At 38.4% G+C, this 16,139-nt stretch overlaps 2 protein-coding genes across 3 annotated transcripts in view; both read left to right on the top strand.

Moving 5' to 3' along the window:
• Window positions 1-16,139, top strand: part of HADHB (hydroxyacyl-CoA dehydrogenase trifunctional multienzyme complex subunit beta) — a 45,481-nt gene that overhangs the window by 12,715 nt on the left and 16,627 nt on the right. For both annotated transcript variants that reach the window (XM_007191276.3, XM_007191275.3), the window contains 2 exons: window positions 1,734-1,833; window positions 13,664-13,708. In XM_007191276.3, coding sequence (XP_007191338.2) covers window positions 1,734-1,833; window positions 13,664-13,708 — 145 coding nt within the window. The remainder of the gene's footprint in view (window positions 1-1,733; window positions 1,834-13,663; window positions 13,709-16,139) is intronic.
• LOC103002886 (ferritin heavy chain) lies at window positions 3,164-4,080 on the top strand. The gene has a single exon (XM_028163844.2). The coding sequence runs from the start codon at window positions 3,353-3,355 to the stop codon at window positions 3,902-3,904; it is 552 nt and encodes a 183-aa protein (XP_028019645.2). The 5' UTR covers window positions 3,164-3,352; the 3' UTR covers window positions 3,905-4,080.

Raw genomic sequence — 16,139 nt, 5'->3', positions numbered from 1 at the left:
CTTCCTTTATAAAATCTCTTGTATTGGTCCCTTCCTTTCCATTCACAATGATACTGCCTTTATTTTAGCCGTTAGCACCACATGCTTGTTTTTGCTACAGTCTCCTTGATAATCTCCACGTGCCTTTATCTCCTTCACCAACCAGTTAGAGCTGCGAGGAGAATCTTTGTACCCCATTTTATCATGAGTCTTAGCTTTCACTACTATTTTCTTAAAGTTGGTTGTAGATATTTATCATAAATAGCTCTCTATGACATAAGTGGGTGTGGTAAGGTGATTGTTAAAATTTTATTCCCAATTCTTTAGGATTTTTCTCTATCTCTGGTAATGAAGGAGTGATGACAGGAGATGAATTTCAACATTAACAGCAATAAGAAAAGAATGAGACACATGTAGATACACAAACACAGAGATCTTCCAGCTATATTGTTAAGTCAGCAAAGTAAACATAATACACAAGTGTGTGTATGTACATGCATAAAAAGAAAAAAAATGGTAAAGTATATACACCAAATTAGCAGTATCTACCTCTGGGAAGGAAATTACATGGCAGCAGAGGACATAAAGAGGGAACTTTAGTTTTACTCTCCATATTTTAGTTATGTTTATTTTTCTTTTAACCACCAGGATATGTTCATGTTTTATTTTTTAATTAAAACATTAGAGAAAGGTTGCTCTCTTTTTTAAAAATTTATTTTATATGTTTATTTTTGGCTGCGTTGGGTCTTTGTTGCTGTGCACGGGCTTTCTCTAGTTGCGGTGAGTGGGGGCTTCTCTTCGTTGCGGTGCATGGGCTTCTCATTGTGGTGGCTTCTCTTATTGCAGAGCACGGGCTTCAGTAATTGTGGCTCGTGGGCTGTAGGCGCACGGGCTCAGTAGTTGTGGCGCACGGGCTTAGTTGCTTCGCAGCATGTGGGATCTTCCCGGACCAGGGCTTGAACCCATGTCCCCTGCATTAGCAGGCGGATTCCTAACCACTGCACCACCAGGGAAGCCCCAAGGTTGCTCTTTTGATGTTAGAAAATAACTAGACAAATTGAGCCAGAATTCAGGAAGCATGCTGGGTTTTTGTAGAATGGCAGTAGTCACTAACCAAATGCCTTTATTTCTACATAGAAAAGCAAGAATATTAAGCTGTATGAAGACTAAACGATATCAGTCATTGTAACTTCTAATATTAAGGGCAGACTTAATTGGTTGCTTTCAGTGGAATAGATTGTCAAACATTTGATTAAAAAAAAACAAAAAACAATTTGTTAATGGCATAAACAACCTTATCATTAGGTATAATCTCTGTATTTACCTTAAGTATTTTTTGGAAATTTGTAAATGCTAGTTAATTTCTTAATCCTTTTTTTTTTTTTTTTTTTTTTTAGTTGAAGTGGTTTGGTAAATGACAAATGCAACTTGGCATTGAATGATATAATTCCTCTTAGAATGTCTGTCTTTAAAAATGTAAAAAGTCATTTGACTTAGTATATTTTATTTTATTTTTTTAAGATTTTTTTGATGTGGACCATTTTTAAAGTGTTTATCGAATTTGTTACAATACTGCTTCTGTTTTATGTTTTTGGTTTATTTTTGTCCCCGAGTCATGTGGGATCGTAGCTCCCTGACCAGGGATCAAACCTGCACCCCCTGCATTGGAAGGTGAAGTCTTAACCACTGGACTGCCAGGGAAATCCCTGACTTCATATATTTTAGTTAATTGTTCTTTGAACTTTCTCTGAAAGACGTCCAGACGAAATCGAAGCAAACCTTAGCCAAACCCAACATAAGGAACATTGTGGTGGTGGATGGTGTCCGCACTCCATTTTTGCTGTCAGGCACTTCGTAAGTATGAAATGATTTTGTTACATGTTCTTTCTTTCTGTCTTTTTCTTTTTTCTCTCCAGCTGTATTGAGGTGTGGTTAACAAATAAAAACTGTATATGTTTAGGTTGTACACAGTGATTTTTTTTAAGGTATTCAATGTGATGATTTTATATATATATATATATGTATATACATTGTGACATGATTACCACAGTCGAGTTAATTAACACATCCACCACCCCATGTACTTTATTTATTCCTTTTTTTAAGGCACTTTCAAAAGGGATATTTGTCAGTGTAACCCAGTAGGTAATACTATTGCTAGTGGACTAATATATGAAAAACATTTTCATGAAATTAATACAGAATAAGTCAAGCCAGTGGTGAAATAATGTGACAAAATTTGTTTTTTATCCTTTCTCCTGAGTAAGCCTCATGTAGTGATAGATTGAACCAGTCATATTTTAAAAACCTAGTGTGGGACCAGATAGTTTGCTTCTAACAGAGATATCCTTTCCTCATCTGAAGATAAGTACTGTACGTTGTTTCTGTGCCTCTTCAGAAGTTTGAATATGGAGAATGTGGGCCCATGGGCATTCTGAAGGGCCTTTAATCTGTGGCTTTGGTTTCCTGGAAATTATCAGAATTGGAGTTGATGGACTGGTCCAAACCCTGGTACAGCACAACCCAAAATATATGGAATAAGAATGATCCGAGGGGGCTTCCCTGGTGGCGCAGTGGTTAAGAATCTGCCTGCCAATGCAGGGGACACGGGTTCGAGCCGTGGTCTGGGAAGATCCCACATGCTGCGGAGCAACTAAGCCCGTGAGCAACTAAGCCCGTGAGCTACAGCTACTGAGCCTGCGCGTCTGTAGCCTGTGCTCCACAACGGGAGAGGCCATGACACTGACAGGCCCGCATACCGCGATGAAGAGTGGCCCCCGCTCTCTGCAACTGGAGAAAACCCTCGCACAGAAATGAAGACCCAACACAGCCCAAAGTAAATAAATAAATTAAAAAAAAAAAAAAAAGAATGATCCTAGGGCTTCCCTGGTAGTGCAGTGGTTGAGAATCCGCCTGCCAATGCAGGGGACACGGGTTCGAGCCCTGCTCTGGGAAGATCCCACATGCCGCGGAGCACCTGGGCCCGTGAGCCACAACTACTGAGCCTGCGCATCTGTAGCCTGTGCTCCGCAACAAGAGAGGCTGTGATAGTGAGAGGCCCGCGCACCGCGATGAAGAGTGGCCCCCGCTCGCCGCAACTAGAGAAAGCCCTCTCACAGAAACGAAGACCCAACACAGCCAAAAATAAATAAATAAATAAATTTATTAAAAAAAAAAAAGAGACAGTCCTCGCGGAGAGTTGCCGCGGTTTCCTGCTTCAACAGTGCTTGGACGGAACCCGGCGCTCGTCCCCCCTCCGGCAGGCTGCTCAGAGCCAGCCCTCGCCACCACCTGACAACGCCCTCCGACCGCCCCAAAGTCCCCGCCGCCGTTACAGCGCCGCGCAGCCACCGCCTCACCTCAGCCGCTCGCCATGACGACCGCGTCCCCTTCGCAGGTGCGCCAGAACTACCACCAGGACTCGGAGGCCGCCATCAATCGTCAGATCAACCTGGAGCTCTACGCCTCCTACGTCTACCTGTCCATGTCGTACTATTTCGATCGCGATGATGTGGCATTGAAGAACTTTGCCAAATACTTTCTTCACCAATCTCATGAGGAGAGGGAACATGCTGAGAAACTGATGAAGCTGCAGAACCAGCGGGGTGGCCGAATCTTCCTGCAGGATATCAAGAAACCAGACCGTGATGACTGGGAGAATGGGCTGAATGCAATGGAATGTGCGCTACACTTGGAAAAAAGTGTGAATCAGTCACTACTGGAACTGCACAAATTGGCCACTGAGAAAAATGACCCCCATTTGTGTGACTTCATTGAGACTCATTACCTGAATGAGCAGGTGAAATCCATTAAAGAATTGGGTGACCACGTAACCAACTTGCGCACGATGGGGGCCCCCGAATCCGGCATGGCACATTATCTCTTCGACAAGCACACCCTAGGGAATAGTGATAATGAAAGCTAAGCCTTAGGCTGGCTTCCCGTAGCCACGGGAGTGACTTCCCTGGTCACCAAGGCAGTGCATGCATGTTTGGGTTACCTTTACCTTTTCTGTAAGTTGTACCAAAACATCTACAAGTCCTTTCCTTAGTATCATTCCTTCAAATAAAGTAATTTGGTACCCAAAAAAAAAAAAAAAAAAAAAAAAAAAGAATGATCCTAGACCAGCCCCCAGGTTCCCCAGAACCAAACTGCTGTTCTCCCTAGACTTTTCTCCTCCTTTTTTGTCCCCAAATGAGGCCCAGGCTGTCCAAAAGTTGACGATGGACTTTGGGAACTAGGTGCAAACTAAATGAAACATTGGTTCTATTCTGTTTAGATTGTTTTATTGTTCGTATTTTGAACTAGCAGTTACTGACTTAAAAACATTGCTAGGGAATGTCAGGCATCTGCTAAAAATAACGAGACCTTTCTGTACTAATATGGGAAGATCTTGGAGATATGTTAGGTGTAAAAAGCAAGGTTCAGAGCAGTGTGTATAATGCCACCGTTTGTGGAAGATACAGACTTGTGTGTGTGTGCGCATGCATACATACACAAACGTTCATTTTTAAACGATAGTTTAGAACCTAGAGAGTATTTTCTTATATAAGTGAATGCTGGTGAAGTTTCTTCATTCACCCTCTTCTCTCAATATAGTATTATAACTTTCCTGTACTGACACAACAGCAGTAAGAGTGAGAATCTGAAGCTTTAGCAGCAGAGAAGTGATGAGAGGGGATCCTCCTTGTGCTCAGCAGTAACAGGGTAGGAAAAGAAAGTTCCATCAAGAGAAGAAAGTTCTTGGCTAGGAAGACCATTTTTTTGTAAGGGCTGTTTGTATACTGTGTAGAAGTTTGATTCCAACTGTTTTACTAGCTGTTAAAAAAAATACAAACACGCTCAACTATATTATTTACTTACATTATTTAAACATTTGCTTTGATAATTGGTATTTGCGTGAAGTTTGAGATATTCAGCACATTAGCATAGGGTTTATTCCTTTTGTTCTCTTTTATTATTGTGTTTTAGTTTAATTTAGGATCCTAATTGAGAAAGAAGATAAAGTTCATGAGTAATTTAGTGACACAGAGAAGAGCGTTGAGTAATGTAAGAAAATATAGTTAATAGAGAAGAAAGAATAAAAATTTTAAGGCAATATTCATGTATAGAACAAAAGTGACCAAAAAATAATATAGAAGGAAGAATTTATAGAGAAGACAAATAGTTAAGTCATATTATTAATCTTATGATTGAGGTGACAAATGAGTCTTCTATAATAATAGATCATTTTCTAGGTAGAAAAAGATCTTTTTCTGTTTAATTTGAAGAAGCTTTGCTTTCAACTTGAGTGATATTTGAAAGACCAGGTTTTTCTTAGAGGTAGAAAGCACTTTGGAAGCACTCCTAGAAGTACTCCAACAGTGACATTTGGGAGTCTATCAGGCATCCTGGTAGAGAGGGGTATAGGAGCATGAGAATAAAGATTGTAAAATGCTAACTAATTATGGTTCAGACATTTTAAAATTGACACACAACTTTTTCCCAAGTTATTCTGCTCTAAATTTGAGGGAACTGGTTTTACCTATGAAAGATTTTTAAAACTACTGATGATTCTTCTGTGATTCAGAGTAAAAATAAAAACATATTTGGATTTTTTAGGTTATAATTTTTAGGAATTTAAAGAATGAATATTCTTATTTAATCCAATGGTTAAATCTTTGACTTAAAGGGAATTTATTTTTTAAATTTAAATAGACACACAGAGTTCACATCCACATCTTGGTTTCTAAACACCCATTCTTCAATAGAAGGAACCAGGCTTCCTAGAAGAATGACTAGGTCTGGGCCAAAAAAAAAATACAAGATGCACCTGGAGCATTTCGGAGTGCCAGAAAGTAAAGAAGTGCTTAAAAAAAATGGAGCATGTCAATAGGACACAGGACTGGGAATTCCCTGGCAGTCCAGTGGTTAGGACTTGGTGCTTCCATTGCCAGGGGCCCGGGTTCAATCCCTGGTCAGGCAACTAAGATCTTGCAAGCCATGCGGCTCTGCCAAAAAAAAAAGAGGACCAACCTAAAATAACTTTCAATGACAAAACCTGGAACAATTTAATTAATAAGTTATGATGGTATTATACCATAACCCAAAGAATACATCAGATATCTATGAGTTCAATCTGATATAAATAAATGATTGAATAAAAAATAAAAGAGAGGGAACTCCGGCTGGTTGGATTTGCCACAAACCCGTACCACACTGTTTTGTGACACGTTGCTTCTCCCTCCTCAACCATTCTTCCGCCTTCCTCCAATCTCTCGGCCTAATGTTTGCCATGATGATGCTGCATCTCCAGCTCCTCCCTCTGAACTTTGTGTGAGCCGCGGGCTAGGCTGGTCTTTGGTGTCTGCCTTTCAGATGGTTGGCGAGATAAGAGGGCCACGTGTGGGCAGCCGTGTGGATGAAAGGCTCTTGGTGCTCCAGCCAGGCATCAGGGCTGTGCCTCTAAGGTGGGAGAGCCAACTTCAGGACACTGGTCCACAAGAGACCTCCCAGCTCCACGTAATACCAAACGGCAAAAATCTCTCAGAGATCTCCATCTCAACATCAAGACCCAGCTTCACTCAACGACCGGCAAGCTACAGTGCTGGACACCCTATGCCAAACAACTAGCAAGACAGGAACACAGCCCTATCCATTAGCAGAGAGGCTGCCTAAAATCATAATAAGGCCACAGACACCCCAAAATACACCACCAGACGTGGACGTGCCCACCAGAAAGACAAGATCCAGCCTCATCCACCAGAACACAGGCACTAGTTCCCTCCACCAGGAAGCCTACACAACCCACTGAACCAACCTTAGCCACTGGGGACAGATACCCAAAACAACGGGAACTACGAACCTGCAGCCTGTGAAAAGGAGACCCCAAACACAGTAAGATAAGCAAAATGAGATGACAGAAAAACACACAGCAGATGAAGGAGCAGGATCAAAACATACCAGACCTAACAAATGAAGAGGAAATAGGTAGTCTACCTGAAAAAGAATTCAGAAAAATGATAGTAAGGATGATCCAAAATCTTGGAAATAGAATAGACAAAATGCAAGAAACATTTAACAAGAACGTAGAAGAACTAAAGAGGAACCAAGCAACGATGAAAAACACAATAAAAGAAATTAAAAATACTCTAGACAGGATCAATAGCAGAATAACTGAGGCAGAAGAACGGATAAGTGACCTGGAAGATAAAATGGTGGAAATAACTACTGCAGAGCAGGATAAAGAAAAAAGAATGAAAAGAACTGAGGACAGTCTCAGAGACCTCTGGGACAACATTAAACGCACCAACATTCGAATTATAGGGGTCCCAGAAGAAGAAGAGAAAAAGAAAGGGACTGAGAAAATATTTGAAGAGATTATAGTTGAAAACTTCCCTAATATGGGAAAGGAAATAGTTAATCAAGTCCTGGAAGCACAGAGAGTCCCATACAGGATAAATCCAAGGAGGAACACGCCAAGACACATATTAATCAAACTGTCAAAAATTAAATATAAGGAAAACATATTAAAGGCAGCAAGGGAAAAACAACAAATAACACACAAGGGAATCCCCATAAGGTTAACAGCTGATCTTTCAGCAGAAACTCTGCAAGCCAGAAGGGAGTGGCAGGATATACTTAAAGTGATGAAGGAGAAAAACCTACAACCAAGATTAATCTACCCAGCAAGGATCTCATTCAGATTTGATGGAGAAATTAAAACCTTTACAGACAAGCAAAAGCTGAGAGAGTTCAGCACCACCAAACCAGCTTTACAACAAATGCTAAAGGAACTTCTCTAGGCAAGAAACACAAGAGAAGGAAAACACCTACAATAACAAATCCAAAACATTTAAGAAAATGGGAATAGGAACATACATATCGATAATTACCTTAAATGTAAATGGATTACATGCTCCCACCAAACGACACAGACTGGCTGGATGGATACAAAAACAAGACCCGTATATATGCTGTCTACAAGAGACCCACTTCAGACCTAGGGACACATACAGACTGAAAGTGAGGGGATGGAAAAAGATATTCCATGCAAATGGAAATCAAAAGAAAGCTGGAGTAGCAATTCTCATATCAGACAAAATAGACTTTAAAATAAAGACTATTACAAGAGACAAAGAAGGACACTATATAATGATCAAGGGATCGATCCAAGAGGAAGGTATAACAATTGTAAATATTTATGCACCCAACATAGGAGCACCTCAATACATAAGGCAAATACTAACAGCCATAAAAGGGGAAATCGACAGCAACACAATCATAGTAGAGGACTTTAACACCCCACTTTCACCAATGGACAGATCATCCAAAATGAAAATAAATAAGGAAACACAAGCTTTAAATGATACATTAAACAAGATGGACTTAATTGATATTTATAGGACATTCCACCCCAAAACAACAGAATACACATTTTTCTCAAGTGCTCATGGAACATTCTCCAGGATAGATCATATCTTGGGTCACCAATCAAGCCTTGGTAAATTTAAGAAAATTGAAATCGTATCAAGTATCTTTCCCGACCACAATGCTATGAGACTAGATATCAATTACAGGAAAAGATCTGTAAAAAATACAAACACATGGAGGCTACACAATACACTACTTAATAACGAAGTGATCACTGAAGAAATCAAAGGGGAAATCAAAAAATACCTAGAAACAAATGACAATGGAGACACGACGACCCAAAACCTATGGGACGCAGCAAAAGCAGTGCTAAGAGGGAAGTTTATAGCAATACAAGCCTACCTCAAGAAACAGGAAACATCTCGAATAAACAACCTAACCTTGCACCTGAAGCAATTAGAGAAAGAAGAACAAAAAAACCCCAAAGCTAGCAGAAGGAAAGAAATCATAAAGATCAGATCAGAAATAAATGAAAAAGAAATGAAGGAAACAATAGCAAAAATCAATGAAACTAAAAGCTGGTTCTTTGAGAAGATAAACAAAATTGATAAACCATTAGCCAGACTCATCAAGAGAAAAAGGGAGAAGACTCAAATCAATAGAATTAGAAATGAAAAAGGAGACGTAACCACTGACACTGCAGAAATACAAACGATCATGAGAGATTACTACAAGCAACTCTATGCCAATAAAATGGACAACCTGGAAGAAATGGACAGATTCTCAGAAATGCACAACCTGCCGAGACTGAACCAGGAAGAAATAGAAAATATGAACAGACCAATCACAAGCACTGAAATTGAAACTGTGATTAAAAATCTTCCAACAAACAAAAGGCCAGGACCAGATGGCTTCACAGGCGAATTCTATCAAACATTTAGAGAAGAGCTAACACCTATCCTTCTCAAACTCTTCCATAATATTGCAGAGGGAGGAACACTCCCAAACTCATTCTACAAGGCCACCATCACCCTGATACCAAAACCAGACAAAGATGTCACAAAGAAAGAAAACTACAGGCCAATATCACTGATGAACATAGATGCAAAAATCCTGAACAAAATACTAGCAAACAGAATCCAACAGCACATTAAAAGGATCATACACCATGATCAAGTGGGGTTTATCCCAGGAATGCAAGGATTCTTCAATATACACAAATCAATCAACGTGATACATCATATTAACAAATTGAAGGAGAAAAACCATATGATCATCTCAATAGATGCAGAGAAAGCTTTTGACAAAATTCAACACCCATTTATGATAAAAGCCCTGCAGAAAGTAGGCATAGAGGGAACTTTCCTCAACATAATAAAGGCCATATATGACAAACCCACAGCCAACATTGTCCTCAATGGTGAAAAACTGAAACCATTTCCACTAAGATCAGGAACAAGACAAGGTTGCCCACTCTCACCACTATTATTCAACATAGTTTTGGAAGTGTTAGCCACAGCAATCAGAGAAGAAAAAGAAATAAAAGGAATCCAAATTGGAAAAGAAGAAGTAAAGCTGTCACTGTTTGCAGATGACATGATACTATACATAGAGAATCCTAAAGATGCTACCAGAAAACTCCTAGAGCTAATCAATGAATTTGGTAAAGTAGCAGGATACAAAATTAATGCACAGAAGTCTCTTGCATTTCTATACACTAATGATGAAAAATCTGAAAGTGAAATTAAGAAAACACTCCCGTTTACCATTGCAACAAAAAGAATAAAAAATCTAGGAATAAACCTACCTAAGGAGACAAAAGACCTGTATGCAGAAAATTATAAGACACTGATGAAAGAAATTAAAGATGATACAAATAGATGGAGAGATATACCATGTTCTTGGATTGGAAGAATCAACATTGTGAAAATGACTCTACTACCCAAAGCAATCTACAGATTCAGTGCAATCCCTATCAAACTACCACTGGCATTTTTCACAGAACTAGAACAAAAAATTTCACAAGTTGTATGGAAACACAAAAGACCCCGAATAGCCAAAGCAATCTTGAGAACGAAAAACGGAGCTGGAGGAATCAGGCTCCCTGACTTCAGACTTTATTACAAAGCTACAGTAATCAAGACAGTTTGGTACTGGCACAAAAACAGAAATATAGATCAATGGAACAGGATAGAAAGCCCAGAGATAAACCCACACACATATGGTCACCTTATCTTTGATAAAGGAGGCAAGCATATACAGTGGAGAAAAGACAGCCTCTTCAATAAGTGGTGCTGGGAAAATTGGACAGATACATGTAAAAGTATGAAATTAGAACACTCCCTGACACCATACACAAAAATAAACTCAAAATGGATTAAAAACCTAAGTGTAAGGCCAGACACTATCAAACTCTTAGAGGAAAACAGGCAGAACACTCTATGACATAAATCACAGCAAGATTCTTTTTGACCCAGTTCCTAGAGAAATGGAAATAAGAACACAAATAAACAAATGGGACCTAATGAAACTTAAAAGCTTTTGCACAGCAAAGGAAACCATAAACAAGACCAAAAGACAACCCTCAGAATGGGAGAAAATATTTGCAAATGAAGCAACTGACAAAGGATTAATCTCCAAGATTTACAAGCAGCTCATGAAGCTCAATAACAAAAAAACGAACAACCCAATCCAAAAATGGGCAGAAGATCTAAATAGACATTTCTCCAAAGAAGATATACAGATGGCCAACAGACACATGAAAGAATGCTCAACATCATTAATCATTAGAGAAATGCAAATCAAAACTACAATGAGATATCATCTCACACCAGTCAGAATGGCCATCATCAAAAAATCTAGAGACAATAAATGCTGGAGAGGGTGTGGAGGAAAGGGAACACTCTTGCACTGTTGGTGGGAATGTAAATTGATACAGCCACTATGGAGAACAGTATGGAGGTTCCTTAAAAAACTAAAAATAGAACTACCATACGACTCAGCAATCCCACTACTGGGCATATACCCTGAGAAAACCATAGTTCAAAAAGAGTCATGTACCAAAATGTTCATTGCAGCTCTATTTACAATAGCCAGGACATGGAAGCAACCTAAATGTCCATCGACAGATGAATGGATAAAGAAGATGTGGCACATAAATACAATGCAATATTTCTCAGCCATAAAAAGAAATGAAATGGAGGTATTTGTAATGAGGTGGATGGAGTTAGAGTCTGTCATACAGAGTGAAGTAAGTCAGAAAGAGAAAAACAAATATAGTATGCTAACACATATATGGAATCTAAGGGGAAAAAAAAAAGGCCATGAAGAACCTAGTGGCAAGACGGGAATAAAGACACAGACCTACTAGAGAATGGACTTGAGGATATGGGGAGGGGGAGGGGTGAGATGTGACAGGGTGAGAGAGTGTCATGGACATATATACACTACCAAATGTAAAATAGATAGCTAGTGGGAAGCAGCCGCATAGCACAGGGAGATCAGCTCGGTGCTTTGTGACCACCTAGAGGGGTGGGATGGGGAGGGTGGGAGGGAGGGAGATGCAAGAGGGAAGAGAAATGGGAACATATTGTATATGTATAACAGATTCACTTTGTTATAAAGCAGATGCTAACACACTATTGTAAGGCAATTATACTTCAATAAAGATGTTTGAAAAAAAAAAAAAAAAAAGAACCTAGTGGCAAGACGGGAATAAAGACACAGACCTACTAGAGAATGGACTTGAGGATATGGGGAGGGGGAGGGGTGAGATGTGACAGGGTGAGAGAGTGTCATGGACATATATACACTACCAAATGTAAAATAGATAGCTATTGGGAAGCAGCCGCATAGCACAGGGAGATCAGCTCGGTGCTTTGTGACCACCTAGAGGAGTGGGATGGGGAGGGTGGGAGGGAGGGAGATGCAAGAGGGAAGAGATATGGGAACATATGTGTATGTATAACTGATTCACTTTGTTATAAAACAGAAACTAACACACCATTGTAAAGCAATTATACTTCAATAAAGATGTTAAAAAATAATAAAAGAGAAAGGACAAATCTTTCTTAAAGAAGAATTTCAGTTAATAAATACAGAAGGAATGAGGAAAATAAATAAATAAATAAATCACCATTAGAACACCACAGGAATAATTGCTGCAACCAAGATCTATGAATGAATGCTAAAATTAGTGAGTGAGAAATGTTAAGAAGAAACAAGATAACTGCATAGCCTCAACTCTCTCCCCTCAAGTATTTATTAACTACTGTGATGATTTTAACATATGTCCGTAATTTCTTTGTTACTTTTTCCACTAGGAAGTAGAGCTTAATTCTTCTCCCCTTGAGTAAGGGCCAGAGTAGTGACTCATTTCTAACAAATTGAGTTCAGAAAGGGAAAAATAGTGAAGAAAACCATACTTTAACCAAGTGATCAAGTTAACATCACCAGTAATAAGTCATGTTGCTATCACGTATGCTCTGATAAGAAGCAATGGGAAGGCACTTTACCTCTGTGATACACTTCCCTCAAATCCATAACCCCCGTCTTCCAAGTGTCAAGGTCAAGAAAGATAAGGGAAGACTGAGAAACTGTCACTGATTGGAGGGGATTAAGGAAGCATGACAACAAAATGCATAGAAGCATGACAACAAAATGCATAGATTAAGGAAGCATGACAACAAAATGCATAATGCCCTTTTACTGGAACAGACCAGTAAAAGGGCATTAGTGGAAAAACTGGTGAGGTCGAGATAAAGTTAGTAGCTTAGTGAATTGTATTGTGCCAATATTAATTTCTTAGTTTTGACAAGTACATCATGGTTATGTAAGATTAGCTTTAGAGGAAGCAGGGTAAAGAGTATACAGGAACTCTGTTCTATCTTTCCAATTCTTTGTAAACCTCAAATTACTTCAAAACAAAATTTTCTTAGAAGTCCTAATATATTGCTCATGTCCCTTGAGACATCACAAAATAAATAATGAATTTTTTAAAAATAAGATAAAGGAGAACTTAAAAGGTGGGGTTTAAATAAAAATATTTTATTAAATAAAATATTAAATGTTAAATATTTAACATGTGTCATGCTGAACAATAAGACAGTGGGCAAGATTCTTGTTCGTTCTTAGCCAGCTCAAAAGGAGTCAAGGCTTGCCAGATTTTTAAGGATGACAAATAGCAAAGTCACACTATTTCTTCATTTGGAATGATGTTAAGTGCATTTATAGCAGCATATGTTAGATTATTTCTTTAGGTATTTCAAACAGAATGAAAAACATTTTTTATTAAAGCTCTAGGCTTTTGGTTTAAATTATTTTCTTTCCCCAGATATAAAGACCTGATGCCACATGATTTGGCTAGAGCAGCGCTTTCGTAAGTAAATGCAGTTTCATTTTAGTTCTTATTTCATTAAAAGTACTTTTCTCCAGTTTTTACACTTGAAATAGCATGTTTAATAGAATTTCCGTATCTAAGATATGTTAACTTTTATGTGGTGAGAAAAAACACTTAGTAGATTTTACAAGATTCATTTATTCTTCATTTTAGCCATATGTGCTACACAAATTCAAGCAGCTGGTGAATGTCAGCGACCTTTATTTTGTAGGCTTGACTATTTCTTGGCATTGACAGTATTCCTTAATGAGTACTGTAGCTAGCTGCCGGTTGTAAACAATGTAGGGCTAGATTGATCAGGCTAGTCCTACATTGATCAGGCTAAATACAATACATATATTTGATGATTATCTTAGAAACGTCATACTGTACGAGGATAGCTGAACAAATTATGTAAATACAGAGGCAGAACCTGTGTATACAGAGGACCAACTGTACTATGCCATTTTATTTAAGGGACATGAGCATCCTCAGATTTTGGTATCCCTGGTGGGATGGGGATGTGGTTATTTATCTAGAAAAAAGCCTAGAATGAGACCTGAAGGTTCCTGTGCAAACCAAATAAAAATGTAAAATTAGATGTGGTTGCATGAGGTTGAGATGGAAGAATAATTTGATGAGAGTCAACATGTAAGGCATTATCATTCATTGATGCTTTGCCTTTGTGTCTTCAAGCAGCTACAGGTCTTTCATAGTTTGAAAAAACCCTTCTTTGCACCTTTCTGCCCATCTTGTTCTGTTTGTTCTCTTCCTGCCAGCCTTTAAGAATGAATGAAAGCAGCAGTTGCTTTTCTTTTCTTACTATCCATTTATTCTCCTTAATCCCATAATTGCTTCCATTCCCATTGCTCTACAGTAACTATACTTTGGAATCTTCTCTTAATAATGACTGTGTAATCACTAAACGCACCATTTTTTTCTCAGACCTCAATGACTTTGTCTTCTATAGCATTTGACACTGTCAGCTGTACTTGAAACTGTCTTCCTTTGACTTCATGTTACACCATTACGATTTTCCCTCCATTTTCTGACTGATTCTTTTCTACTTCTTAAAAAACTGGATCCCTTCTTCTATCTCTTTTTTAAAGGTATTTTGTAAGTTTTAGTCCTTAGAACTTTGCATTTCTCTGTATGCATGCTTTTCCCTAAAAATCTCATCTACTTAATCTTTATTTTTTTATGTAGAGGACTTCCAAATCTCTAAATCTGACCTCTTTGCTTAGGTATCTCAAGCTCAGTGTGTAAAAAATAAAAATTATCTTTTCCCTGAAGCCAGCTTACTTTCCTGTTCCTGATAATGGTGCTATTTCTGATTATGGTCCCAGGTTGGAGATTTACAGGTTTTTCCTCAACTTTCTGAATTAAAAAATGTCAACTATACAATAAAATTGAAAGTGAACCCCTAAATACCCCTCACTTAGCATTAATAAGTGTTATTATTTTGCCATGTTTTCTATAGCTTATGGTTTGAAGCATTTGACATTGTTTCAGGCATCTTGATACTTCAGCCTTAAATTCTTCAGCTGGTACTCCTAAGAATGAGGACCTTCTCTGTTATCCACAATACCATTACCATAGCTAGGATGATAATGATTGTATGATAACTTCTAATATCCAGTTCATAGTCACATCCCCCTCACTTGTTCCAAGAATGTCCTTTCTTTTAATTTTTTTTTTTTTCCAAACCAGGACCTGGTCAAAGTTCATATTACAAATGAACATGTCTCTTTGGTCTCTTTTAATTTAGGACATCCCTCCACTCCACCCCCGATGACAGTGACTTTTTGAAAAGACCAGGCCAGCTGGCCTGTAGAATGTCCCACATTCTGGGTGTTTCTTCGTAGTAATATTTAACTTTCCTCTGAATTTCCTATAAACTGGAAGTTAGATCTCTAAGCTTGATTAGATTCAGGTTAAACATTTTTTGGTAAGAATGCTTCATAGGTAAAGTGCATGGGTATTGCATCATGTTAAGAGGTGCATGATGTGTAATGTTAAATCTAACCACTCGGTCATGGTGATCAGACCACTAGATCTCTTGATTATAAAGGTGTATTTTTTTCCTTTGCAATTAGTAAGTCACCTGTAAAGTGATATCTTAACACAATGTAAACATCTTGTTCCCCAACAACCTTTGACCAAATGGTCTTAGCATTCATTGATAATTTTTGCCTGGATTAGTTATTACATTAGAGATTACAAAATTATGACTTTGATCATTCTTTTATTCCTCCTATATTTATTGGTTGGTATTTTTCTGTAAAGATCAGCTTTCCTTTTTTTTTTTTTTAAGTGATGTGGACTTACGAATTTTTATTTATTAATTGTGTTAAAGCCAAGCTTGGTCACTGTTCTTTTTGAAGCTCAGATTATCCCATAGTTTATCTGTGGGAGTTCCTTCAAGTTGGCT

This window comes from Balaenoptera acutorostrata, chromosome 12 (genome assembly GCF_949987535.1).
Source record: "Balaenoptera acutorostrata chromosome 12, mBalAcu1.1, whole genome shotgun sequence".
Lineage (NCBI taxonomy): Eukaryota > Metazoa > Chordata > Mammalia > Artiodactyla > Balaenopteridae > Balaenoptera > Balaenoptera acutorostrata.
Note: the sequence above shows the minus strand (reverse complement) of the source record. Positions and strands in the feature narration are given on the sequence as shown.

Excerpts from the sequence above, each read along its gene's own strand:
- LOC103002886 (XM_028163844.2), top strand. The coding sequence starts at position 3,353 with ATGACGACCGCGTCCCCTTCGCAGGTGCGCCAGAACTACCACCAGGAC.